The following is a 25,220-nucleotide window of genomic DNA, read 5'->3' as shown; positions in this document are numbered from 1 at the left end:
AAGAGTTTAATTGAATGTTTTCTATCCATGTAACACTGTGACCAAATATGTTTCAATCAAGTGCTATTAACAGGTGGTTATCGAGTTGGCATTAACCACTGGTGGGCTTCCAGTATCGAGGAAAATGTGGAAATATCTAATCGTTACTGAAAATAATCTGCCAGTTCCTTTGGGAATTTTCAAAATATATTAATGTGAAAGAGTTTAATTGAATGTTTTCTATCCATGTTACACTGTGACCAAATATGTTTCAATCAAGTGCTATTAACAGGTGGTTATCGAGTTGGCATTAACCACTGGTGGGCTTCCAGTATCGAGGAAAATGTGGAAATATCTAATAGTTACTGAAAATAATCTGCCAGTTCCTTTGGGAATTTTCAAAATATATTCATGTGAAAGAGTTTAATTGAATGTTTTCTATCCATGTAACACTGTGACCAAATATGTTTCAATCAAGTGCTATTAACAGGTGGTTATCGAGTTGGCATTAACCACTGGTGGGCTTCCAGTATCGAGGAAAATGTGGAAATATCTAATCGTTACTGAAAATAATCTGCCAGTTCCTTTGGGAATTTTCAAAATATATTCATGTGAAAGAGTTTAATTGAATGTTTTCTATCCATGTAACACTGTGACCAAATACATTTGGTTTTGTGGTTTTTCAATCAATCGCAATTAACAGAATAGCTTCAGAAGATTATTCTTCCCCATCAGTAGGATATTTCCGTACCCAATATTGTATGCGCCCGCAATCGATTATTGCTCAGTCGCCGAAAGTTCCGAGCTCAGAGAGTTCATTCCCCTCTAGTTTGCCTTCCAAATTGCCATCGTAAACCACACCTTCTCTCGATTCAATCACACACAAAAAGCATACTTAAGCGATATTCTGGTGGTGAGACACATTCATTTTTCGTGAGGACATCGACAAGACAACATCGTTGCCTAACGTGCTGGAGGAGGTGGACGGCGAAGGATCGACACATACACGCGCAGAACTCTTTCCGTTAGGATGCCATTCAGCATCAAGAAAGTTCCGGAAAGATCTAATCATTGCTTGAAAATAATCTGCCAGTTCCTTTGGGTTTGTTTTTTAATTGAATGTTTTCTATCCATGTAACACTGTGACCAAATATGTTTCAATCAAGTGCTATTAACAGGTGGTTATCGAGTTGGCATTAACCACTGGTGGGCTTCCAGTATCGAGGAAAATGTGGAAATATCTAATCGTTACTGAAAATAATCTGCCAGTTCCTTTGGGAATTTTCAAAATATATTAATGTGAAAGAGTTTAATTGAATGTTTTCTATCCATGTTACACTGTGACCAAATATTTTTCAATCAAGTACTATTAAAAGGTGGTTATCGAGTTAGTATTAACCACTGGTGGGCTTCCAGTATCGAGGAAAATGTGGAAATATCTAATCGTTGCTGGAAAATAATCTGCCAGTTCCCCTTGGAATTGAAAATTACATTCAAGCGAAAGAGTTTATTTTAATGTTTTCTATCCATAAAATATATATTACATTTGGGTTTGTGATTTGTCAATCAAGTACAGTTAGCAGGTTAGCTTCTGAAGATTATTCTTCAGAACAAGGTTTTTCGTATCCTATTTTGGATGCATAAAACCTTGTGCCTCCAACGTAACGCTCTCGTTTTCGAAGTCCCCCAAATATTCATTTATTCATTCATTCAGAATGGATTTAGATTCAACTTCGAACAAATGGTCTCTAAATCAACGATAGTCCTACGTCACCCTTGCGGTTATACCATAGATATAACCCACTTCCTGTTTTTTGTATGTATTTTTCATTTCTTGAATATAAAAGAGGAATTTGATTTTTGATTCACCCCCTCAAAGTCAGAAAATACCTTTCTCGCATGAAAAAAAAATAAAAATTTTAGCTGATTTGTTTGAATATCCCTGCTTGGTCATAGAATCATTGATCACTAGTATGGTATTTTTTTCTCGGCGCTCTGAATTTGAATACTACTATTTTAGAACGGGAGATGAGACTACCTTCTTCAAGTCCGCATTTTACTCCTGCAGACCCTGAATTCTTCTTCCCAGTCTCCTCCACCACCTAGGAATCAAGCTTCTACCGTAAATGATTTAGCATATTCTATGAATTTCGACGAAACACCATGACGGTTAAACAAATTTTGCACTGTATTTTCTGAAAAAAATGGTTCCCTTTTTCATTAATCGCGATTACTTTGATAATTATTCGATGTATTCATACCTTGATTTTTCATTATTTGGTATAAAATTACTGTTACAGATATTCGATTATTTGAATTAATCGAACGATTAACCGACGTCTCTAGCTGCAAAACGCGGGTAAAATATCTCCATCACCAACCGACACTGAGAGTCGATTTATTCTCTTGAGCTGAAACATATAATGCGATAGAGTATATTACAAACCTAACTTTAACCGTAAAAGACTTACCTTTCAACTTTTCAATGCTCTTATTCCCACCAATACAATTCCACACACAAAGAGCAAAAAAAAGATATTGCAAAATATTGCAGATTGTATACATACAAATTCCAAGATGGCTGAAAGGCCTTTTCAATAAGTTGCGCTACCGTATTGTATCTATCGTGGTACTCACCTAAAGATAATCAACAAATTTTGTACTACGATTATCTTTGGTGACCATCCCAACGCCAGTCCAATGGTGTGAGAAAAGTATTATCACAACACTAAAGGCTGATTTAGACGATGCCAGTCAGCGCTCTAGTTGAAGTATCCAGTGAATAGAGAACAATAACTCTGTTCCAGTTAGAGGCCAATTACTTGTTCGATACTGGTACAAGTTACTTGAACAGAGTGTCTATTCTCTGTTCACTGGATACTTCAACTAGAGCGCTGACTGGCATCGTCTAAATCAGCCTTAACACATGGTGAGCTTCTACTTGACAGTAGAAAAGTGAGCTCTTTGGTGAGTGTCCTGTTGCTGAAATGGCATCGGGCGACACTCAAGAGCCGAGCTGACGGTATTGGTGTTTCGATATTCACAACATTCGCCTCTTTGTGTTCGTTCTTTGCGACCAGGGATGCCAGATGTGAATATATAGTTTCAATACAATTTGAAGAATATTGTGTTTTCAGGCATGTATTTTCTTTTCATATTTTTAGGCCTCAACATTTTTAGCGGAACTTCACCGTCTCAACGTAATATTACACGTGTCATTTGTATTAGTACTTAGTTTGTGGAACGACACGCCATGACTCCTTGACTCCCTCTACTCCGGATCCCGTTGGGTTTGAAATTAGCAAAATGATGCTTTTTGTAACTCGTTCGACTATGTTTTTTTCGATATTTGTTTTTCATCATTACAAGGATGCTAAATTTGCAAACATGTTCGCAATTTTACTGATATTTAATTTAAGTCCTGTCTGTCCTGTAGTAGACTTATATTTTCAGTTGCACACTGCAGGTCATTTCTTCTCTTTATGACTTGATTTCCTGCGCTAAAAACCCCCAGACATTACCTTGCGATTCTCACAATTAGAAATTTAGCTGGAAAATATTTATACACATCATCATTTCAGATTTTTGTCGAAGACCTTCAAAAAATTCATCTGGCATCTTTCGAATGAAGTGATTGACATACCACTTTTTACAACTGACAGAGGTGTTAGCGCTTGAAACTTTGCTCGCCAAACGTAACGCTCTTGTTTCAGAAATTTTAAACTTACACCCAAGTAAAGATTTAAATGTGATGTGATGCAAAAATACAGAGGTACTCTTTACTAAACGACATACAAATCGACGCGGTGCCCCAACAAAATTGCACCATACAGTGCAATATCTATCATTCATTCATCCTTAGAATCGAGCAAAGCCATTGTGTGTGACATCAGCATTGAGAAAGACTGCTGTTTGATAGCTGAAGCGAGACAACTTGAACGCAAAACAATCAAAAACATTTTAAAAAATTGGTGGTAATATAGTTGCCACCTGCCGTCTAGCTGAAAACTCTAGATGAAAATGATTTTTTTGTATTCGAATTTTTGATGTTAGTTTCAACAAGAACAACTGATAAACCCATGATAAGACTCAGCAGGTCCTAAACGATTAATATGCATTGAAAACTTCAGAAAAATAACTGTTTTTCAATGACTTTACGGGAAATTTTCTCTAGCTGCTCTAAATTGAGAGTTGTTAACACAAAAATGGCTCAAAAATGAATAGTTTTTGATTTTTTCGCGCTCAAAAAAATCAGGCATGTTGCTAGACATCAGAACAAGTTACCACATAAGATCCGAAGTGATAATTTATTGTTCAAGAAGAGAAATTAATAAAATTGTTGGTGGCAATATAGATGCCGGTGGGAACATGGGAACCGTTTAAATTGCTGGAAAAAATCAACAATGTTCGCTTCGATGGGAATGCAAACCATCAAAATTGATTCATCTTCTATATATATAAAAATCTCGTGTCACGGTGTTTGTCACCGAACTCCTCCGAAACGGCTCGACCGATTTTGATGAAATTATACTCAAAATACTTGCTAGGTATGAGAATTGGTTGTAAACTATATATGATACCGGTAGGATACCGATAACCATACATTTAATACCGAATAGGGAGGGTGACTCTATGCAGAAAAAAAGATCTGGATATTTTTTTTCAAAAATTTGACTTCATACCATACATATAACCTTGAATTTTGACCCCAATTCCCTATTTTTAATTGCGATTTTATATTTTTGTGTCAAAAATATTATAATAATTTAACCGTTGTTCGTTTTTTTCAACAGAACGAATTTATTTAAGTTGTTCAATGACTGATGGCGTAACGCCCGCTTCATTGAACATCCATCTACAAATACACAAGTAACATCAATTCATCTAAAGCAGGGAGCATCTCCGACGAGCTGGAAGCCTTTTTGAATCAGCACAATGAGTTATCGAAATTCTTCAAATCACATTTGCTCGGATTACAAAATGACAATCACGCTATAAATATCTCATTTTCTTTCAAACCGTAAACCAGTGTTGTTGTACGGCATCGTTTAACATCGCATCGCATCACATCATAAAAAGAAAACAAGCAGCAACGTGGACGCAAGGTGCTACTGACATTCAACCGATTCGGACGTGTTTTTAGCGCCCTTGTAAAAGAGTACGGCAAAATAGGAGTTTTCTCGCACAACTAATCAAATGCTTAGAGCAGCCTTTCTGAAGGCTTGATTAATCCTAAATACAACTTGATTTTCAGCATCGCAACCCGAGGATAACAGAAGAGGATATCAGCAAACGTTCACTGCGGTGGCGGTGCTCACCGGTTCGCCGGAAAAAACGCGCGCTTTTTCGGCATCACGCCACTTTCTGGATCGGCGGAAGCCGTTCGAAAGGCATAAGCTGTGTGATAGTGACTAGTTTCTGGTAGTGATAATTATTAATAATATTTTAAAATATATCCGCATACTGACGGTGAAGTGAAGAAAAATTCTAAAACGAAAATTTTATAGTGAATCGCTCGCATTCTTTCGAGCACATTGGTGGTTATAATAAGTGCTTTCAAAAACATAGTGCGAATTTCTTGGTACATATCCGCAAGTGATTAACCCAATATTGAATCATTGATAAAGTGCTCTGCAAAAGAAAAAAATTTTCTCCGGCTATACCTAAGGTGTAGCCGACAATCAACATGGCTTCCAGTAGCTCAGGGCCTCCGAGAGGCCGGGCTACAAACCACTATGAAGGTAAGCCAACTAAAGCCACCGCTCCACTTTGGGCGGACCCATCGAATGGCAACCTACAGATACTGCTATTGAGGGCTACAGGAGACAAGGCTCTCCCATCCAACCCCTTCGTAGTCAGCAAGACTATAACGTCGGCAATCAAAACCTTCAAAAACTTCAACAGTGCCAAACCACAGAGAGACGAAAAAAAGAGCCTTCAATATATTCTTACCACCAGGGACGAGGAATCAGTAGGTAAGCTTCTCCAAATTAATAAACTCATTGACAACACACCTGTAGAGATTATCTTCCACCCCACCTTAAACCAACGCAAATGCGTGGTTACATGCAGAGACGTGATTAATATAACCGAAACCGAATTGCTGAAAGAGCTTTCCGATCAGAAAGTGATCGATGTCAAGCGAATCACCAGAAAGGAAGGAGAAGAAATTATCCCCACAGCTACACTAATCATAACGCTTCGTGGAACCGTTGTCCCCGAATTCATTTATTTCGGTTTCATTCGCGCTGGGACTCGGAATTACTATCCGAATCCAATGCAGTGCTTCAAATGTTTTAATTTCGGACACACCAGCAAAAGATGCAAGCGTGAAAATCCGCTTTGCAGAAATTGCAGCAATGAACACCCCAAAGATTTCAATTTTAAATTGTGTAATACCCCAACACTATGCATTAATTGCCAAGGGAACCACTCCTCTTCCAGCAGGAAGTGCCCCGTATGGCTAAAAGAAAATGAAATCACGAAAATAAGAATCGATCGTGGTATCTCTTACAAAGAAGCAAAAACCATTTCCAACACCCAAAATGGTTCAACTTTTTCGAGCGTCTTGCAAGACAGGCTCAACATTCGGGAACCAGTAGCTGGCTGCAAGTGCAAATGCAGCTGTCGCGTAAGCACCCCCTCAATCATAGACACAACCATGACAGAATCGTCTACTGAAAGTTCAACAACCGAATCCGATAGTGAATCGGTAATTTCTATGGATACCTCTGAAGGCCCAAAAAAAAACCAAAGAAAAATTTCGAAAGGTTCATCCTCAGATTCAGATCCAAAATCTGAAGATGAAACCCAAACTAACAAAGACAAGAAAAGAACAAAAAACGATCAAAGAACTACACCACCAACAAATAACAACTTTACAACACCAACAAGAAACAACAACACCAACAACAACACACATCAAACAAAAAACAACAACAACAAGGCACATTCCACAATAAACAACACACACACAACAAACTCTCCAAATACCTCTACACCAAACAAGAACGACATCAATACCTCGAAGAAAGCTTCTCTTTCCAAGGGTAAAGGACCATCGAACTAATCCTCTTTGGATAGTTCAAGCATACACACAATTAAGACTTAGAAATTAGAGTTAAAAACACCAACACATTCACTTCAACACAGAAATTCGGGATACAATGGAACATCAGAAGTATCCGACAAAATATTCTAGAATTGAAAATGCTTATTTCGAACTCTAATCCCACAGTCATAGCCCTTCAAGAAACTATGACTCCAAACAACTTCGATAAAAATTTTATTTCAAAGTACATCACATACTTTAAAGAGGGTCTCAACCCCTCAAAGCACGGAGTTGCAATCGCAATCAAGGATAGAACTCCACATGATCTTCTCCCCATTACCACCGACCTTCAGGCAGTGGTAGTGCGCATTAAACGCCCCTTTCCAATTACAGTTGTCAGCATCTACATTACTCCAAATTCTGATCCGGCTATTCTTCGCGGCCAGCTGGACCATCTATTTAGCCAACTTCCCACCCCAATCATGCTTATGGGTGATTTCAGCAAAGAGTATAATCTTCTTATTAATGGTCAATACAACAATGACCGGAAAATCCGAGGCCGAGGCGTTCGGAGAATTCATTGCATCTGCCTCCTCCAATCAAAATTACGACCAAACCTTTCAAACCCACAAAACGGAATGCGAAAAAATTCCCATCGATTTTCATACCGATGTGGAATTTGACTTCAACAAAAACCTCTCCCTCAAAGAGCTCGATTGGGTACTGAACAAAGTCAAACAAGGATCCACCGGACCCGACGACATCAGCTACCCGATGCTAAAGAAACTACCCCATCTCGGGAAAAAAGCACTTCTGAAGCTCCTCAACAAAGTCTGGGACAGTGGAACCCTCCCCAGTTGCTGGAAAGAGGGTTCAATGATCTGTATCCCGAAACCAGACATGAACAATCATCTTCTCGACAATTTCCGCCCCATCACTCTTCTAAGTTGTGTTGGGAAAGTCATGGAAAAAATAATAAATCGACGCTTAACGACCTTTCTAGAGTCAAATAAGCTGATTGATTCCAGACAATTCGCATTCCGCCCGGGAAAAGGTACAGAAGATTGCCTCGTAGCAATCGAAAAAATCCTAGACGACGCAACTGAGAAATTACAGAACATAGATATCGTTTCACTTGACCTATCCAAGGCCTTCGATCGGGCATGGAGATACCCAGTGCTGAAAAGCCTTTTCAACTGGGGAATTCGTAGGAGGTTAGGCCTCTTCATAAAAAGTTTCCTTGAAAACCGGTCTTTCAAAACCATCATCAACAACCATAGGTCTTCTTTAAAAATCCCTGAAAACGGTTTCCCCCAAGGCTCAGCACTTTCACCTACCCTTTTCAACATTGCTATGCAATCCATCTTCGAACTAATTCCCGATCACATAAAGATCATAGTCTATGCAGATGACATAACTCTCATCTCTACGAGCTGCTTCAGCTTAAATCAGAGAAAGAGGCTTCAAAAAACCTTAGACTCCATCCAAAACTGGGCTCTAAAACAGGTTTTAAAATTTCCCCGGAGAAATCCAAGCACATGTACATTGGAAAACATCTCAGTAGGAGAACCTATCTTCAACTTAACAAAATCCCGATCCCCACAACGAGGACCTTGAAAATACTAGGAGTTACTTTTGATAAGAAACTCAACTTCTTACCACATTCCCAAAAGACCAAAATAGCCACCAGAATGAAACTGAACATCATCAAGGCTATTGCAGGCAACCTAGCCTCTGGTCACAGAAAAACACTGCTGAATATTGTAAACGTTTGGTTGGTCCCAAAAATTCTATACGGAATAGGCACCTTCAGCCGCGGAGGGTTTGGTGTGTTAAACACCATTCAACCAGTTTACAATAAAGCAGTCAGGATTGCAATCGGAGCTTTTCCCACTAGCCCCACTCTTGCCGTAATGACTGAAAGTGGTCAACTTCCCCTCAAACACCTGGCGACAAAAGCCATCACAAATAAAGCCATCCGTCACCTGTCACTTCCCGACAGTGACCACAATAACGCAGGGCCAAAACATTATTCAACAACATCACAAACAAAGACCTCCCCAATATTTGTGAACGGCCATCTGCTACGGGAAGAAATTGGAACGTCAAACCGCTGAACATTAACCTCTTAAGGCTGTCCGAGCGGGAGACCCTTCTCCAAAAATCAAAGCTTGCTTCAATAACCTCATTGCATCCAATTTTCAAATTAATCACCAGGTATATACAGATGGTTCAGTCAATGCCGATGGAGTTGGATGTGGAATTTTTGAGAGTAGATACATAGGTAGCTTTTCTCTTCCACCGCAATGCTCCATCTTCAGTGCGGAAGCTTTCGCTCTTTTAATAGCTACCCAAAAATGCACCCATGATTTCCTTCCTACCACAATATTTTCCGACTCAGCTAGCTATCTCCATGACCTTCTAAGTGGAAACAGCAAACACCCATGGATAATACAAACAGAAGAGGCTGCTTCAGATAAAAACATCTCCTTCTGCTGGGTTCCTGGTCACTCAGGAATCCGCGGAAACACAGCCGCCGACATATTGGCCGGCAAGGGCAGCAAAATGGAACCCCCAGACATGTCCTGTCCTCCATCTGACATTGTCCGCTGGGTAAAACAGCAAGTCCGTGAAAGTTGGGACATAGGCTGGATAAACTTCCGTCCCACTCATCTTCATAAAATCAAAAATTCCACTCTCCCTTGGGAGGACCGTCTTAATAGTAGGAAAAGGCAAGTCCTTACCCGTCTTCGAATTGGGCACACTAACTTCACCCACTCACACTTGTTCTGCAGAGCCGAAAAACCCCAATGTGCTTGCAACGAAGCTCCGGTTTCCGTTAGCCATCTTTTACTTGAATGTCAACATACCAAAGATGCTCGAGCCCGACACAACATAGGTCAGAGTCTCCGAGATATCCTCAGTAAAGACGAGACCCAAGAAACCTATTTAATTGCGTTTCTGAAAGAAACCGACTTCTTTGGTAAAATCTAAATCGAAAAACTAAATACCTTGGAAATTGCTTATTAAAGTTCGCCACTTCACAGTCATGTATGCGTGTTTATGTGTGTATACACATGTATGTACGGGTCGGAAGGAAGGAATTCATACATGTATATATACGCATTCAACAATAATAAATAACAAATAATATAATATATACTTTCATACCCACATCTATCTTCTATCCATTACATTATACTTTAATCAACTTCCTATTCCTACAGCCACACTCACCAAGGAGGATAAATTCATTAAATAAACCTCTCCATTTTCAGCTCTACTATATACCATTAAATTCAAAACCACTATATTTTATTCAAACTGTATTTCACTTTATTTCACACCCACCCCACACCCCACTCCTCCCTTCTTTCCTTCCCATACCACTCCCACCCACTTCCACTCCTCTACTCCCACCCAAATCCTTTCCACTCCTTTCCTTCCCATCCTCCTGAGAAGGCCTTTTTTGTGTTTTTTTTTGTTTTTGGAACACGCCCTGCACTTGGAGTCTAGGTCATTTGTGCTTCGTCACTGCTTCGGTCCTCGGATCAGTAAATATTTACTTTTCTTCACAGCATATATTAAATATCTTATGAAGCATAGGATCCCTTCCTACCTTCTTCTTTAACCGAGAGTCGAGCGGACAGATCTGATGAGTGATTTTTTTGGTTTCCCTTTCCCCAGTCCCCTCTGGACTGGTTTTATTGTGGCCCTTCACTGGGCTAGAGGCGAATGAACTGCAAAGTTTAAAGCCTCTTAAAAACAAAGAAAGAAGAAGAAGAACGTGAACGTGTTGACGTAACAAAGGAGGACAAGTTAAGGGAAAGGCAAAGTCTCACTCGAACCGTGCATGTTTCCAGTTCCCTGTTGGTCGCATTCATTGATTGCTCCGCAAGGGTAACTAGGCCGAACGGATTGGTGCCGGAGCACCAGTATACCTAACAGCGGTTATAGAGTTTCGACCGTCGGAGTGCTCGAGTTGGCTTGCAAAGCTGCTCACGACAATCAGAAAACACGCATCAAGAACAGAGCAGCTTCGGTTCGGCGCTCATCAAGGCAACAACTAGTTTCAGCGAGTGGCAAACGCAATCGCAAAACGGCAGCAGGTAGAAGAAAGAAGAGCTATGTATTTCCTGCTGCTCTGTTCTTATTTTAAAGGACTTTAATCCGAAGGTCATCCGTCCCTGTATTTACTCTTGGCTTTTCAAAACGCTTATAGCTCGTTTATTTCTCGACAGATCGTAGAGTTCGTCTCCAAAACCTCAGTTCTTTTTCATTTTTATTTACTTTGTTTGCGGAGACTACAAATCTTACAATTCATTCGTCTTAAGGTACGGTAATGTGCTCAATAGTGAAATATATGATAGTAAACGAGCTGATGACCACCTGTACATTCCCTATCACAGCCATCATTTTGATTGTACGATATGTGTATACGCCGAAAGATGCCCGACGTTGAACATTTAATAAGTACAAAGCCTTAAAAAACAAATCAAGAATCAAGTTTGTAAAAAAAAACGCAAAAACACAACACCAAAGGTTCTTTTCAGAACCCCCAACATGTTCATAAAGAGTAAACAGTAAACTAATCCATTTTTCAGGTAGATAGGTAGGAATTCACGTAGAAGAAGAAAATAAAACAATATATTTAAAATATATATTTAGCAAAAGCTGTCCCCTTTGTATAGTCCTACGTCACTCCGGTTATGTCACCGACATTACCCACCCGTCTTTTTTTCACCAATATTTCAATGAAAAAGGTTTTTATTTAGCGTCTAAACTATCGAACACAACAAATATGTTTCCAATCTAAGTTATTAACTCAAGAGAAAGTCAATGAAAAGAATGTATACCAAATGTTTTGATTCGTTTTGTTCATGCTACCCACCACTAACCGTCTATGGCGCTGCGCACAGAACAACTGTAGCCATGTACAGCGGTAAAATAGGTCGGTACAGGTACAGCGATTGTACTGAGTTGCTTGCATGGTTCTAGCGCTGTACATGGTGACAGACATACAATTTTCGAAGTACAACGCAAGTACAGCTGTATGTCTGTCATAAGTATTATGGGCCTTATTCCCGTATCCACGTACACTTACGTTCCCACTACGCTTACATCTCACTTCACTTTTTTGTACTCATTCCCGTTTCGTGAAGTGTAAAAATGAACTTCGTGTAGAAAATGGAGTTGATACCAAAATGACCCTGTGTTCATTTCCAATGTCGTTTCTAATGGCGCGTTTACATTCGGGAGATCTATAGCTATAGATAAATTTAATCACACGGAAATAGATGTAAACGGGTGAGAATATGTATGATACTCTTCTTCTAGGTATATATAACCACTATGTATAGGATAAATTCAGGCATATGTAAACACTGGTGAATTTCTCACTGGTGAGAAATCACTAAAGTTGGATGCAGTTCTACTTCATGTGAATAAATTCACTGAAAATGTGAATATATTCAGTATATAAGTTCGCGCTAGTGTAAACGGTTGATGAGATTTCTATAAATCTCATCACATTTCTTCACATGAATATATCACGAGATTATACCCACCGTAAAAGAAACGTCAGTTGTATTTTGTTTTGTTTATCCTCGAGTTGTGTCGTTACACCCAGAAAATGGATTACTAAAAAACGCTTCCAGATATTTTGTAATGCAAACAGTAGAATGTATGTAGAATTTTTTTGTAAATATTACCAATCGTTTGTAATGCGGGCGCTACACGATTCGTCCAACGTTTCACTCGAATGTTGGATTCAAACATTTGACTCGATGAATCGACAAATGTTGTGACCAAGGCGCCTAGAAGTATATCCTAAGGTGAGGCCGTTTCATCACTAAGTTGGTTAGGGAGCGGTATATGAAAACAGTACGGAGGAAAGCAGAAGGGAATTTTTTTGCTTGAAGCGTGAAAGAGACAGACTGATCACGAGCGAGCTTGGGCACAAGCGTTTTGTGTTTTGTTTACAAACAAAACACAGTAGACTTCCAAGATGGCTGAAGAGTGGTTTTAGCAAGTTGGCCCACCTTAGGATATACTTCTAGGCGCCTTGGTTGTGACGAATGTGCTGCTACACGGTGAAGTGAATGTTCGATTCAATGCAATCGGTCCAAACAATCGGTGAGTATTTGGATCGAATGTTTGTTGTTTTCATTTACCATCAAAAACGTTAGGAAACTGGATGCTGATGCGAGTATTGAAATTGCTGCCATAGCAATTGTACTGATATCGGGATGTAAATTAAAAATGCTTGAAATCAACAATATTAAACTGCAATATTTTGCCGAATATTTTGAATTTTATGAATCAATTTCATAGTTCCTTCATCTAAAACTTGTAAACAAACCAATCTGTCAAAGATAGTTTCGGACGAATTGTGTAGCGGTGTATCGGATGTAATCGAGTGTCGAATGAACGAATGACAAAAATCCTTTGACTCGCGTTGGAAGGTAATCCACAACAAACGAATTACCTTTCAACGAGAATATTCGACGCTCGACATTGGAGGCTCGTAATTCGTCCTACACGATGCGTCTAACCATCGAGCGCCCAATATTCGGGGGTGTTCGTAGCATCGTGTGGCGCCGGTTTAAAATGAATGTCAGATGCAATACACATCCCTACCAACGATGGATTCATTTTACTTCGCGGTATTAGTAACTTTTACGATTGTCATTACTGGCAACCGCGAGGAAAATGTGATTATAACTTCATTACCCTAATTACCAATTTGTTAATTGAGTTGCACGGTACTACTTTCCAATATTTATTTCTTCACAGAAGAAGGTCGTATTCACTCAGATTCGGGGCAGGTAAGTAATATTCGTGAAAATCAATTCAATTTATGTTCTTTAATTAATCTTGATACATATTGGATAGCAATGATTTGTGCTCGTCTGCTGCGGGAGAATGCGGAGACATTACTTCAATAATAATGAATCTGGGTACTTCGATACACAAAATCGAGCCCTGTCGAGTCCTAGTTCTGCCTTTATGCTGTTGGATTTGGTCAAGGACAACTTCATAAACGTTTTGCAGACGATTGTGATCGGTGGTTCAATCAATTGGATTAAGCCTCACTTAATTCCGCCTGGGTTTTGTCAGCTTCGTGATATCTCCCGAATGTGTTTGGCTAAGAAGTAATTACACGCTGGTCCTGGGAGATGATAATGGTGAGAATTGAGTAGTCTGTTGTAGCTATTTGTAGTAATAATTGCGTATTTTGTTCTAATTTGTAGCCATGGATCAGACCCAACCGATGCAGGATCAGATGTCGATAGTTTAGATAGTTCAATAAATGAATAAAGATACATACAAAAGCTCAATAAGTTTATAAGAATATATGCATAAAGGTTGGGTTAACATAACATGTTTAGGGTATATGTAAAACAAACGTTGAACCGACTGCTTATACTGGGTTATACTGGCCGATTTGACATTTGTTTACCATTGTTATCGCGTAATATGTTTACTAAGTATTGGTAGTAAATTTACTGAGTATTGGTAACATTTACCAAAAAGCTCGTCATATATACCAACTTTTTGGGAGAGTGTATGATCGGCGATTATGATGAACTCGAGGAATCGCTGTTTATACAAAAAAGAGCGTGAAGTGTAAACCAGAATAACATCGGTGGATGAACTCGGTGTATTGATAATGAATTCTACCAAATGTTTACAGTGGCGTGTATTCCGGAATAACGTTGTACTCACTACACATTGTTTTCACGTGTAGTGTATTCGGGAATAAGGCCCTATCAAGGTGCTATACTATAGGTGGACCGCAATGTCAAAATTGCTGTTCGGCCATTGCTCGTGAAAAAACAAATTTGTTTACAAAACATATCATATCTTTTGGTGACAAATGCATTCGTTGGCAAAATAGCTGCTCGCGCTTCACTGTAGGCAGGTAATTTTCTGGATTTTTTTGTATAACAATTTCTCATAATTGCTTCTACTTTTTCAGATATCTACAATCAGCGGTCGAATTAAAAACAGTGCAGAAGGATGTTTTGAGTATATTTTACCTTCTAGCCGCGCAATCAAGGAAAGGCTTCTTTTCAAGCAAGCAGCGTTTTTCGTATGTGGTTTTATTGAGCATTTAAAAGAGAGTGTTATTTTTTTTTGTTTTATCACCAGGGCAAAAGCATGAAATAGAATCGTACGTGGTACGAATTTATCGGCACAATCTGATCAAGGACGGAGGCATCATCAAACGGAAACTACGCGAAAAACTTTTCGAAGAGATAAAACTGCGCCGCAACACTCGTGTGAAAATGGACGAGTTGGGCTGGGTGCTGATGAACCACAATTTGATAACACGTAATGAGCCAATCCAACAGCATGCCAATGGTAATCGACCAAATCATTTTAAATTGAACATGGAGCGGTTGTGCAACCTACTGGAGCAGCAAGAACAGAACAATCACGCTGTGGTAGGTCGGTTTGATATATTTATTCCGCTAAAGAATGATTATATTTGTTGATTTTTCAGAGTTGACTTCCAAAAAGCAAAACAAATTCCTGCGTATGCTGGATGCAATTTTACAAAACGACATAGTTTTGAAGGAAATTATAGAGATGGTAGCGGCGAATCGACTTCTATCGGAAATTCGTTATGTGACTACGGTGGAACGTATGCTGAAACACAATTTGGACCCCTCTTTGCGCTGCTGCTTTGTATGCCGAGAGTATTTCCGCACTGCCGATGAGTATACCAGTCATTTCGAAAAATTGCACGGTGAGAAATTTCTTATTGTTGCAGCGGTGGATCGATTTCAGACTAGTCAAAAGTTCAACGTTCTACATCACTACAATGCCCTTAATCCGGTGACAATATTCACGATTTGCAACGTATACCACACAGCCCTAATAAAAAAAACAAGAAAAGACGGGTCTAATATTTTACAATAAAGTCTACAATCTACCACTTTCCACGAAAATCGGAGAACCACTATATCGGTTAGACATGGAATGGCTGATACATATAAGGCAGAAAAAATGTTTAACTTTGGAATTCAACATCCTATATTTCCTCGTACCATTAAGTTCATGGCGCATTTGATGTCGGTCATCGTAACTGCTTCTATGGAAATGACGTGAGCATATGATTTGATTTTTGATTTTTATCTCCATCTCGGAGAAAAGTGTGGTAAACAATGTCCGGGTTATTTTTCGTTATGAGAACCTTGTTTCCACATCCTTTTACTGCACAATAATACGGCATCTGAAGTAAATAAAATATTCACAATATAATTTTGGCATGATAGAGAACCGCGAGATGAACGATTATCTGTGGAGGAGTTGGACAACAGATTTCTTAGACTTATAGCACTTTTATCACACTCACAAGCTAATCAAATCCTCACTGTCCCCCAAAAATATTGAATATATAATTTTTTTACCAAAATATATATTTTATGAAGGCACGTAGCTTGACGGGGCCGTGAGTCCAATATTTTAACAATTTTTGTCTTACAACTATGTTAGTAATATGTAACCGATTACTCGCGGTTGGCTCGAGGTTAGTATTACAAAGATCTCATAATTGGGATGTTGCAGTCTCCAGTACTATGTATGTGTGGCCGACACGGGATACTTCCTATTGGAGTATAACTGACCATTGATCAGCGACGCCCCCCTAGTCTGTACCTCATATCAATCGTGGTGCGTCTCTCTTGACTCGAGGAATCCAGGGTAGAATGGTCACTGGACGGTATAATCTTCAGCTCGTGTAGAGTTGCCATGAGCGGTACAACCTTTGGCTCTTGTTGAATGATCAGTGGCCTCCGACCTGTGTATCTGTAAAGAGTATGTGTATGTTTAATTACATTACATGGAGCGGTTATAATATATAATATAAATACCTTATTGCAGCTCTAGTACACTATTTTTCACGAATATATATTTGCTTATTTCTTTCTTCAGTTGTTTTCCTCAGCGAGTTGATATGAAACCATAACGACACAACCAAATGTTGTGGACAACCCTATTTTGCCGCGCTCGGATACGTTATTCATCCGACGCAGCTCAGACCGCAGGGCTCGCGTGCGACAGCATGACTGTCACTGAGCGATGCTGGAGACAAGACGGGTCTATGGTACTAGGTGAGGCCGTTTCGTCACTAAGTTGGTTAGGGGAGCGGTATATAAAAACAGTACGGATGAAAGCAGAAGGGGAATTATTTGCTTAAAGCGTGAAAGAGACAGACTGATCACGAGCGAGCTCCGGCACAAGCGTATTGTGTTTTGTTTACAAACAAAACACAGTAGACTTCCAAGATGGCTGAAGAGTGGTTTTAGCAAGTTGGCCCACCTTAGGATATACTTCTACGCGCCTTGGCTGGAGATGCGCATATATGTGTTTTTAATGTGGTTGTCACTTGTTGTTGTTTACATTGTTATTGTTGTGGAGAGTCATTGTTTATCGTCCATAGTGAAATGTATCGTTTAGTCATGTCGTGAATAAAGTTTGTTTTTATTTATTGTACCGTGCGCGTTTCATTAACCCTGTCGTGATATTGTCCCAGTGCAAGTCCAGGGTACCGCGGTACAAAAGTGGCGACGAGTAATCGCGAGTGTGTGTTGTTTTTCACCGTCGGAAAAACACACTGAACATTTCGCCCCCCGCGCGTAAGAAAAGAAAGTGGAGTGAAAGTGCGATGGCGAGCAACGACGACGGACAGAATAGTGTTGACCCCACGGGTGTGATAAACAATCAACGGCAACAAAACCAGCCGATTATCCCCGTGCCGGCGGTCCACTATCAGCAGCAGTTTATTCCCGTCTCTGCCGCCCAGCAACAGCAGTACGCGCCCTTCCCGCCCCACCAACCGCAAGCACAGGTCGGTAGCGATGTGTTCGTGCAAATTTTGCAAATGATGCAGCAGCAGCACCGAGAGATGATGACCCAGCTGATTCAACAGCAGCAGCAAAGTGATGAGAAGCATGAACGCTTTCTCCGTACGATCGCATCGTCAATCAACGTGCAGGTACCACCGAATCCGGAACAGATTCTTGACTCTTTGGCCGGCAACATCAAGGAATTCCGGTTCGAGGCCGACTCCAACGTGACGTTTGCGGCTTGGTACTCGAGATACGACGATCTCTTCGAGAAGGATGCTGCTAGATTGGACGGTGAAGCAAAAGTTCGTCTTCTTTTGCGAAAGCTGGGTGCATCGGAGCACGAACGGTATGTGAGTTACATTCTGCCTAAACTTCCGAAAAATTTTAGCTTCCTGGAAACAGTGGCCAAGCTCAAGAGCCTGTTCGGAGCAAAAGAATCGGTGATCAGCCGTCGCTACCGATGCCTGCAGATAGCGAAAAATCCTGCAGAGGACCATGTGGCATTCGCTTGCCGCGTAAACAAGGCTTGCGTGGAGTTTGAGCTGGGTAAGCTCTCGGAGGAGCAATTCAAGTGCTTGGTCTACGTGTGTGGTTTAAAATCGGAGAACGACGTCGAGATTCGCACCCGCCTCCTCACGAAAATAGAAGAGAGAAATGACGTGACGTTGGAGCAGCTTTCGGAGGAGTGTCAGCGACTGTACAACCTGAAGCACGACAGCGCCATGATCGAATCTCCGTCCACGTATGACCAAGTACAAGCGATAAGAAAATTTGGTGGGAAGCGGTACGAAAAGCGTGACCGTGAGTCACCGAAACATCCTTCCAGTGACACCGACAGGAAACCAAATTCGCCATGTTGGTTTTGCGGTGGATTCCACTACGTTCGGGACTGTAGATACAAGAGCCACAAGTGTTCCGAATGTGGCCAGTTCGGGCATCGTGAGGGGTACTGTGCCAGTGCCAAACCCCGAAAAACTGGAAGGAGGCGCAGGAAGCAACCAGTGTCCGCCAAGGTGGTGGTCGTCGATGTGTGCAGTGTGCAGCAACGACGCAGATATGTCTCCGTGGGCTTTTCCGGAACAAAAATTCGCCTGCAACTCGACACCGCCTCAGACATCACCGTCATTAGCAGGGAGATTTGGCGGAGCATTGGCAGTCCTGCGTTATCGTCAGCAACGGTGAAGGCGAAGACGGCATCTGGCAGCATACTATCGCTCGATGGGGAGTTCGAGTGCGACGTCACCATCGGAAGCAGTACACGACGTGAGCTCATCCGTGTAACCGAGAAGCAGCTGCAGTTACTCGGATCCGATTTGGTCGACAGTTTCAACCTTTGGGCCGTCCCTATGGACACCTTCTGTTGCCACGTGTCTGGAACGCCAGTGTCGACAGGTGCACTCAAGTCGTCTTTTCCAGAGGTCTTCAGCGAGAAGCTCGGCTTGTGCACCAGAACAAAAGTGAAGTTGGAGTTGAAAGAAAACGTTCGACCCGTCTTCTGTCCGAAGCGTCCGGTAGCTTACGCTATGTATGATACCGTTGATCGCGAGCTCGACCGGCTAGAGAAATTGGACATCATCACCCCGGTCGATTATTCGGAGTGGGCCGCTCCGATCGTCGTAGTCCGCAAGTCCAATGGCTCCATCAGGATTTGCGGAGACTACTCAACGGGTCTGAATGCAGCTCTCCAATCACAGCAGTATCCACTTCCACTTCCGGATGACATCTTCGCCAAGCTGGCTAAGTGTAAAATCTTCAGCCAGATAGATTTGTCCGACGCCTTCTTACAGGTGGAAGTTGACGAGCAGTACCGTAGTTTGCTGACGATCAATACGCATCGTGGTCTCTACCTCTACAACCGCCTGCCGCCGGGTTTGAAGATCGCGCCTGGCGCATTTCAGCAGCTCATCGACACAATGTTAGCCGGACTGAAGGGCACTTCTGGCTACCTCGATGACGTCATCGTCGGCGGAGAAACTGAAGAGGAGCACGACCTCAATCTACGGGGTGTCCTGAAGCGAATCCAAGATTTCGGATTCACGATTCGTGTTGACAAGTGTTCGTTTCGCAAGCAGCAAATCCGATACTTGGGGCACATCGTCGACAGTCGCGGGTTGCGACCAGATCCGGCGAAAATCGAGGCGATCACCAAGCTGCCGCCTCCAGCCGATGTATCCGGTGTGCGATCGTTTTTGGGGGCCATCAACTACTACGGCAAGTTCGTCCCCAACATGCGCATGCTACGCTACCCGCTCGACAATCTCCTCAAGGTGGAGACGAAGTTCAGCTGGAGTCCGGAGTGCCAGAAAGCGTTCGACCGGTTCAAGCAGATTCTCTCGTCGGATCTTCTCCTCACACACTACGATCCGAAGCGGGAAATCATCGTTTCTGCTGACGCTTCATCCGTTGGACTTGGGGCTACCATTAGCCATAGGTTCCCAGATGGAACCATCAAGGTGGTCCAACATGCATCCAGGGCGCTCACGAAGGCAGAACAGGGCTACAGTCAGCCCGATCGCGAAGGTCTGGCCATCATCTTCGCCGTCACGAAGTTCCACAAAATGCTCTTCGGACGGCACTTCCGTTTGCAAACCGATCATCGCCCGCTGCTTCGTATCTTCGGCTCTAAGAAGGGAATTCCAGTGTACACTGCGAACCGCCTGCAACGCTTCGCCCTCAACTTGCTGCTCTACGACTTTGAGATCGAGTACGTGTCCACTGAGAAGTTCGGCAACGCAGACCTGCTCTCCCGGTTGATCGACCAGCACATCAAGCCTGAAGAGGACTACGTCATCGCGAGTCTCAATCTGGAAGAGGATATTAGGTCAGTAGTAATCAATACGGTTAAAGTGTTGCCTCTCAATTTCAGAGTCGTTGCGCAAAGCACCCAAGCAGATCCGCTGCTCCGTCAAGTCCACCGCTACGTTCAGAACGGCTGGCCCCAGTCAACACTCGATGGGTCAGAACTTCGCCGGTTCCAATCAAGGCAGGAATCGCTCTCTGTGGTGGATGGGTGTATTTTGTTTGCCGAACGACTCGTCATTCCGTCGCTGCATCGGAAACGGTGCCTCGAACAGCTGCACCGTGGCCATCCGGGCATGCAGCGAATGAAAGCCATCGCTAGGAGCTACGTGTACTGGCCTACGTTGGATGCCGACATCGTCAGCTTCGTCAAGGCATGCCAGCAGTGTGCGTATGTAGCTCGATCACCTCCTCACTCTCCACCGGTGCCGTGGCCCAAATCGACCGCTCCGTGGCAACGCGTCCACGTCGACTTCGCCGGTCCAATCGAAGGCGACTACTACCTGCTCGCTATCGATTCGTTCTCTAAGTGGCCCGAGATCATCCGAACGACCCGCATCACCTCTGCTGCGACCATCAGCATCTTGCGTGGGTTGTTCGCGCGGCTGGGTATGCCCGTAACCTTGGTCAGTGACAACGGTACCCAGTTTACCAGCGCCGAATTCGCCGATTTCTGCGCTTCCAATGGCATCGAGCACCTTACGACAGCACCGTTTCATCCACAATCAAATGGCCAGGCGGAACGATTTGTGGATACCTTCAAGCGAGCCGTCAAGAAAATTCGAGAGGGGAGAGGATCCATTGAAGAAGCACTGGATGTCTTCTTGCTGACGTACCGAAGCACGCCCAGTCGTGCTCTGCCGGATCAGAAGTCGCCATCTGAGATCATGTTTGGTCGCAAAATCCGAACGTGTCTCGAGCTTCTGCGTCCACCACCGGTACGTGTCCCAGTACCAACCGACGATGACCGCAAGCAACCGAGGTCCTTCAACCGAAACGAGACCGTGTACGCCAAACTATATGGTCGTACCGGTTGGAAGTGGGCTCCTGGTGTCGTCGTCGAGAAGATCGGAGACGTTATGTACAACGTGTGGGTCGAAGATCGCCGAATGCTACGCACGCATATCAACCAACTTCGGAGTCGCCTTGCTGCTGGCGCGATACCGAAGCAACCCACTGTACATGCCACCTTAAACCAACATTCGCTGCCGCTGGACATTTTGCTGGATGCCTGGGATCTCCCAAGCCAATCACCAGGTCCATCTTCACCAGAGCCTGTCTCCAGTGCTGAGAGAACCATGGTAGATTCCGGGCCGACTCTTGCAACGTCTACGCCACGTCATGAGGTCTCGGCGTTCGTCCCGTCATCAGCATCGTCATCATCAACAACAACAACGCCAACATCGACAGAGTTCGAGTCCGCTGTCGAAGTAGAACTAGCTGTAGACATCCCTAGGCGCTCTTCACGACTACGAAGACCGCCAGTAAGGTTTGATCCGTATCACCTCTATTAAGAGGGGAGATGTTGTGGACAACCCTATTTTGCCGCGCTCGGATACGTTATTCATCCGACGCAGCTCAGACCGCAGGGCTCGCGTGCGACAGCATGACTGTCACTGAGCGATGCTGGAGATGCGCATATATGTGTTTTTAATGTGGTTGTCACTTGTTGTTGTTTACATTGTTATTGTTGTGGAGAGTCATTGTTTATCGTCCATAGTGAAATGTATCGTTTAGTCATGTCGTGAATAAAGTTTGTTTTTATTTATTGTACCGTGCGCGTTTCATTAACCCTGTCGTGATATTGTCCCAGTGCAAGTCCAGGGTACCGCGGTACAAAACCAAACAAAAAGTAAACAATGCAGAAAGCTACGTCTCGCAACTCGTCTCACGTATTGTCATGAAAGTGTCAAGAACGAAACACCTATAGTTTAGCATCTTGGGCCCTATATCGTCCAGTTCTACTCAAGATGAATAGAAAGTAGTAATACTTCTATTCATCTTGGGCTGAACAGCAATTCTGACAAATCGTTCCATCTCTATATATGCTTTGGGCACTATTGCTGCAATTGGTACTTCTACCCTACGTTTTTATGACAGCGGTTTGAGCAACTCGTCGCACCTGTCATGTTCACTTGATTTGATATTGAACAACCGAAGTTTGTTATGACCAAGATAAGTGAAGTGGAAGGTAAAACGTAATGTCAGAATTGCCGTTCGGACGTATCCCGTAAGTTTGAACTTATTTACATAGATGGTATCCAATCAACACTAAACATTGACTACAGTTTCGCCGGCACGGTTGATTGCCGTTATGAACCAGCACAACAAACAAAGCTACAAATTATACGCCAGTGGCGGTACCACGATTAAAGCATTCCTTGAATTACATTAGGCGAGCTAGCTGGCGGAAGCATATGCATAAAGGTTACTAGGTAACAATTTTCAACGACAACTGTTTATTTATTATACTGCTTCAAATACCTTCGACTAAATCAAATGTAACCATATCAACGTAAGTAATAACATAAACAAATCCAAACTTTTCGTCCTGCCATTCCTCATACGTCTTTTCTAAATAGTGTAAATTACGAGCCACCTGTTAACTCCACCATCTTGGTTATGACTTCTCAATCACGCGGCTCTGAAAGTTGTTATTGATATCTTTTTTGCTTTAAACATAATGGTATTGCCCAGTTTATATCAAATTGCCTTCCAGCAGGGAAGGATCTTTTCATACGGGTAAGAGTTTAGTTGTTCTGTTTGTATAAGTTTATAATTCATTCATATTTCATAGGCTAAATCAAGTGCGAAACAAAAATTATCTTAATCGCCCGCGATTACGAAATCCAATTTGGTTTGTGAAAAAAGAAAGAACAGTAAGTTAACACCAAATGGATAGTTAATTGTGCTATATTAATTTTTATTCCGAATGTTTGTCAGACTCATGATGAATTGCTCACAACGGAAAATAAATCCTTCGTACAAGAAGTTTTGCATGACAAATATGGCCATCCAGCATTGGTGAAAGGTATTCTAACTTTCAACCAAACAAATCAGTTTGTCCAAACGGAGGAGCTAGCACCTGTACAGTGGCAGCCAGGATTCAGAAGAACCGGTGTGATAGCTAGAAAAATCGGACAGTATCCATTATGGAAAAAAGATGGTACAAAAATACGTACCACTTTACTACAGGTTGTATCTCAACATAATATTGTTAATAGATGATGGAAAATTAAATGTATTTTAGGTGATAGATAATCATGTCGTAAAGTATATTCCACCCGAAGAATTCAATCCACCTCGTGAGCTCAAACAGAAACGTAATTGGAAATCCACCTTCGGATGCTTGCTTGTTGGTGCTCAGAGCAGGGATCCTTCAATATTTACCAAAGAATATTGCGGTCTATTCAAGGACTCGGGAGTACTGCCGAAGCAGCATTTATGTCGTTTCATCGTATCTCCAGAGGCGCGTCTTCTCCCAGGAACTCCATTAAATGTTACTCATTTTAAAGTGGGCGACTACGTCGATGTTCGAGGAAAAACGTAAGAAATTCTGCTTCTGACGAGCGAACTTACACTATTTCTCATTTTCAACTCAGTATAGATCACGGTTTTCAAGGAGTTGTGAAACGACATGGTTTTAAGGGAATGGGAGCGTCTCATGGTGTAACAAAAACACATCGTAGACCAGGTAATATTGGAGCTGGGGGTGAAAAAGCACGAGTATGGCCGGGAACAAAATTGCCTGGTCACATGGGAAATCGGTGGCGCCATTTAAGAGGACTAAGAATATGGCGAATAAATACCAAGTACAACGTTATGTGGGTCCAAGGGAGCAATATTGCCGGAGAGACTAATGGACTAATATATATCTACGACACCATTTTACCTTTGAGGAAGCACAAAGAGGCTCCAGCTTTTCCAACTCATTACGAATCGGTGAATGATTTGCATACAGATGAAAATATTTGGCATGAAGATATTCATAGTTTTAAAGATGGTTCCATTGCATTTAGAGAAGAATAAATATCAAATTATGTAGTCCCGCACTTTAATTTAATTGATTACATTCACTTTTTCAGATGATAAAGCGACAATTAATTAAAAAAATGTAATTGTAACATGTCATTCACGGTCTGGTATATGTTGCGTTCTTCTATCACAGGGATGTCCAAACCGTGTCACCTCCAAACGCAATGGATAAAATATCTCTAAATTTTTTGCCGTGATCATTTTATATGGTGTTTATGCTAACCTCAATAGAACATATTAGTTTAAGAGTAGATATTTATTCATTAAAGTTTACGTTTTAATTATTTTTTTCAGATTGTAAGTTATTTTAGATTAACACATCCAGTTGTTCGACCATAACTTGTAATAAAACGAAAAATTGTCACTAGAAATAATTTCTACAATTTTTCTCCAGGTACATCATTGGTTGAATGATCAATTGAGAAAGCTGGACACAAGCGGCATAAGGTTTAGAAAAATCAAGAAAAAAATAGAAAAAAAAGAACATCAGCGAAGTT

General features: G+C 41.9%; 2 protein-coding genes and 3 long non-coding RNA genes across 6 annotated transcripts; 4 read left to right on the top strand and 1 right to left on the bottom strand.

The window, feature by feature from the left end:
- Window positions 1–1,749: 1,749 nt before the first annotated feature.
- LOC129769414 (uncharacterized) lies at window positions 1,750–2,553 on the bottom strand. The gene is made up of 3 exons (XR_008741880.1): window positions 2,451–2,553; window positions 2,241–2,390; window positions 1,750–2,174 (listed from the first exon to the last, which is right to left on the bottom strand). It is a non-coding gene; the product is annotated as an uncharacterized LOC129769414 (long non-coding RNA).
- An 11,168-nt stretch (window positions 2,554–13,721) lies between these two features.
- Window positions 13,722–14,412, top strand: LOC129763305 (uncharacterized). The gene is made up of 3 exons (XR_008740881.1): window positions 13,722–13,857; window positions 13,925–14,217; window positions 14,284–14,412. It is a non-coding gene; the product is annotated as an uncharacterized LOC129763305 (long non-coding RNA).
- A 235-nt stretch (window positions 14,413–14,647) lies between these two features.
- On the top strand, window positions 14,648–17,001 carry LOC129762091 (uncharacterized). Its single transcript, XR_008740536.1, has 4 exons — window positions 14,648–14,954; window positions 15,012–15,125; window positions 15,185–15,480; window positions 15,540–17,001. It is a non-coding gene; the product is annotated as an uncharacterized LOC129762091 (long non-coding RNA).
- Window positions 17,002–17,112: 111 nt separating this feature from the next.
- LOC129762089 (uncharacterized protein K02A2.6-like) lies at window positions 17,113–23,119 on the top strand. 2 transcript variants are annotated; one of them, XM_055760076.1, is made up of 2 exons: window positions 17,113–22,918; window positions 22,977–23,119. In XM_055760076.1, exon 1 carries the CDS (start codon window positions 17,706–17,708, stop codon window positions 22,200–22,202), a length of 4,497 nt encoding a protein of 1,498 aa, XP_055616051.1. In that variant the 5' UTR covers window positions 17,113–17,705; the 3' UTR covers window positions 22,203–22,918; window positions 22,977–23,119. The 2 variants fall into 2 exon arrangements, with proteins under 2 accessions (XP_055616051.1, XP_055616052.1); XM_055760077.1 differs by having other exon boundaries at window positions 17,113–22,879; window positions 22,943–23,059.
- LOC129762090 (39S ribosomal protein L3, mitochondrial) lies at window positions 23,065–24,746 on the top strand. Its single transcript, XM_055760078.1, has 6 exons — window positions 23,065–23,203; window positions 23,271–23,430; window positions 23,486–23,567; window positions 23,632–23,883; window positions 23,939–24,234; window positions 24,291–24,746. Exons 2-6 carry the CDS (start codon window positions 23,372–23,374, stop codon window positions 24,715–24,717), a joined length of 1,116 nt encoding a protein of 371 aa, XP_055616053.1. The 5' UTR covers window positions 23,065–23,203; window positions 23,271–23,371; the 3' UTR covers window positions 24,718–24,746.
- The last annotated feature ends 474 nt before the right edge of the window (window positions 24,747–25,220 follow it).

The sequence above is a fragment of the Toxorhynchites rutilus genome, chromosome 1 (genome assembly GCF_029784135.1).
Source record: "Toxorhynchites rutilus septentrionalis strain SRP chromosome 1, ASM2978413v1, whole genome shotgun sequence".
Classification (NCBI taxonomy): domain Eukaryota; kingdom Metazoa; phylum Arthropoda; class Insecta; order Diptera; family Culicidae; genus Toxorhynchites; species Toxorhynchites rutilus.
This window is presented reverse-complemented; position numbering and strand designations above follow the sequence as displayed.

What these genes read in the sequence shown, in the direction of transcription:
- LOC129762090 (XM_055760078.1), top strand. Translation starts at nt 23,372, where the DNA reads ATGGTATTGCCCAGTTTATATCAAATTGCCTTCCAGCAGGGAAGGATC. An exon ending in GGAAGGATCTTTTCATACGG is followed by an intron (nt 23,431 to 23,485) that starts GTAAGAGTTTAG and finishes CATATTTCATAG; the next exon opens with GCTAAATCAAGTGCGAAACA. An exon ending in TTGTGAAAAAAGAAAGAACA is followed by an intron (nt 23,568 to 23,631) that starts GTAAGTTAACAC and finishes AATGTTTGTCAG; the next exon opens with ACTCATGATGAATTGCTCAC.
- LOC129762089 (XM_055760076.1), top strand. Translation starts at nt 17,706, where the DNA reads ATGGCGAGCAACGACGACGGACAGAATAGTGTTGACCCCACGGGTGTG.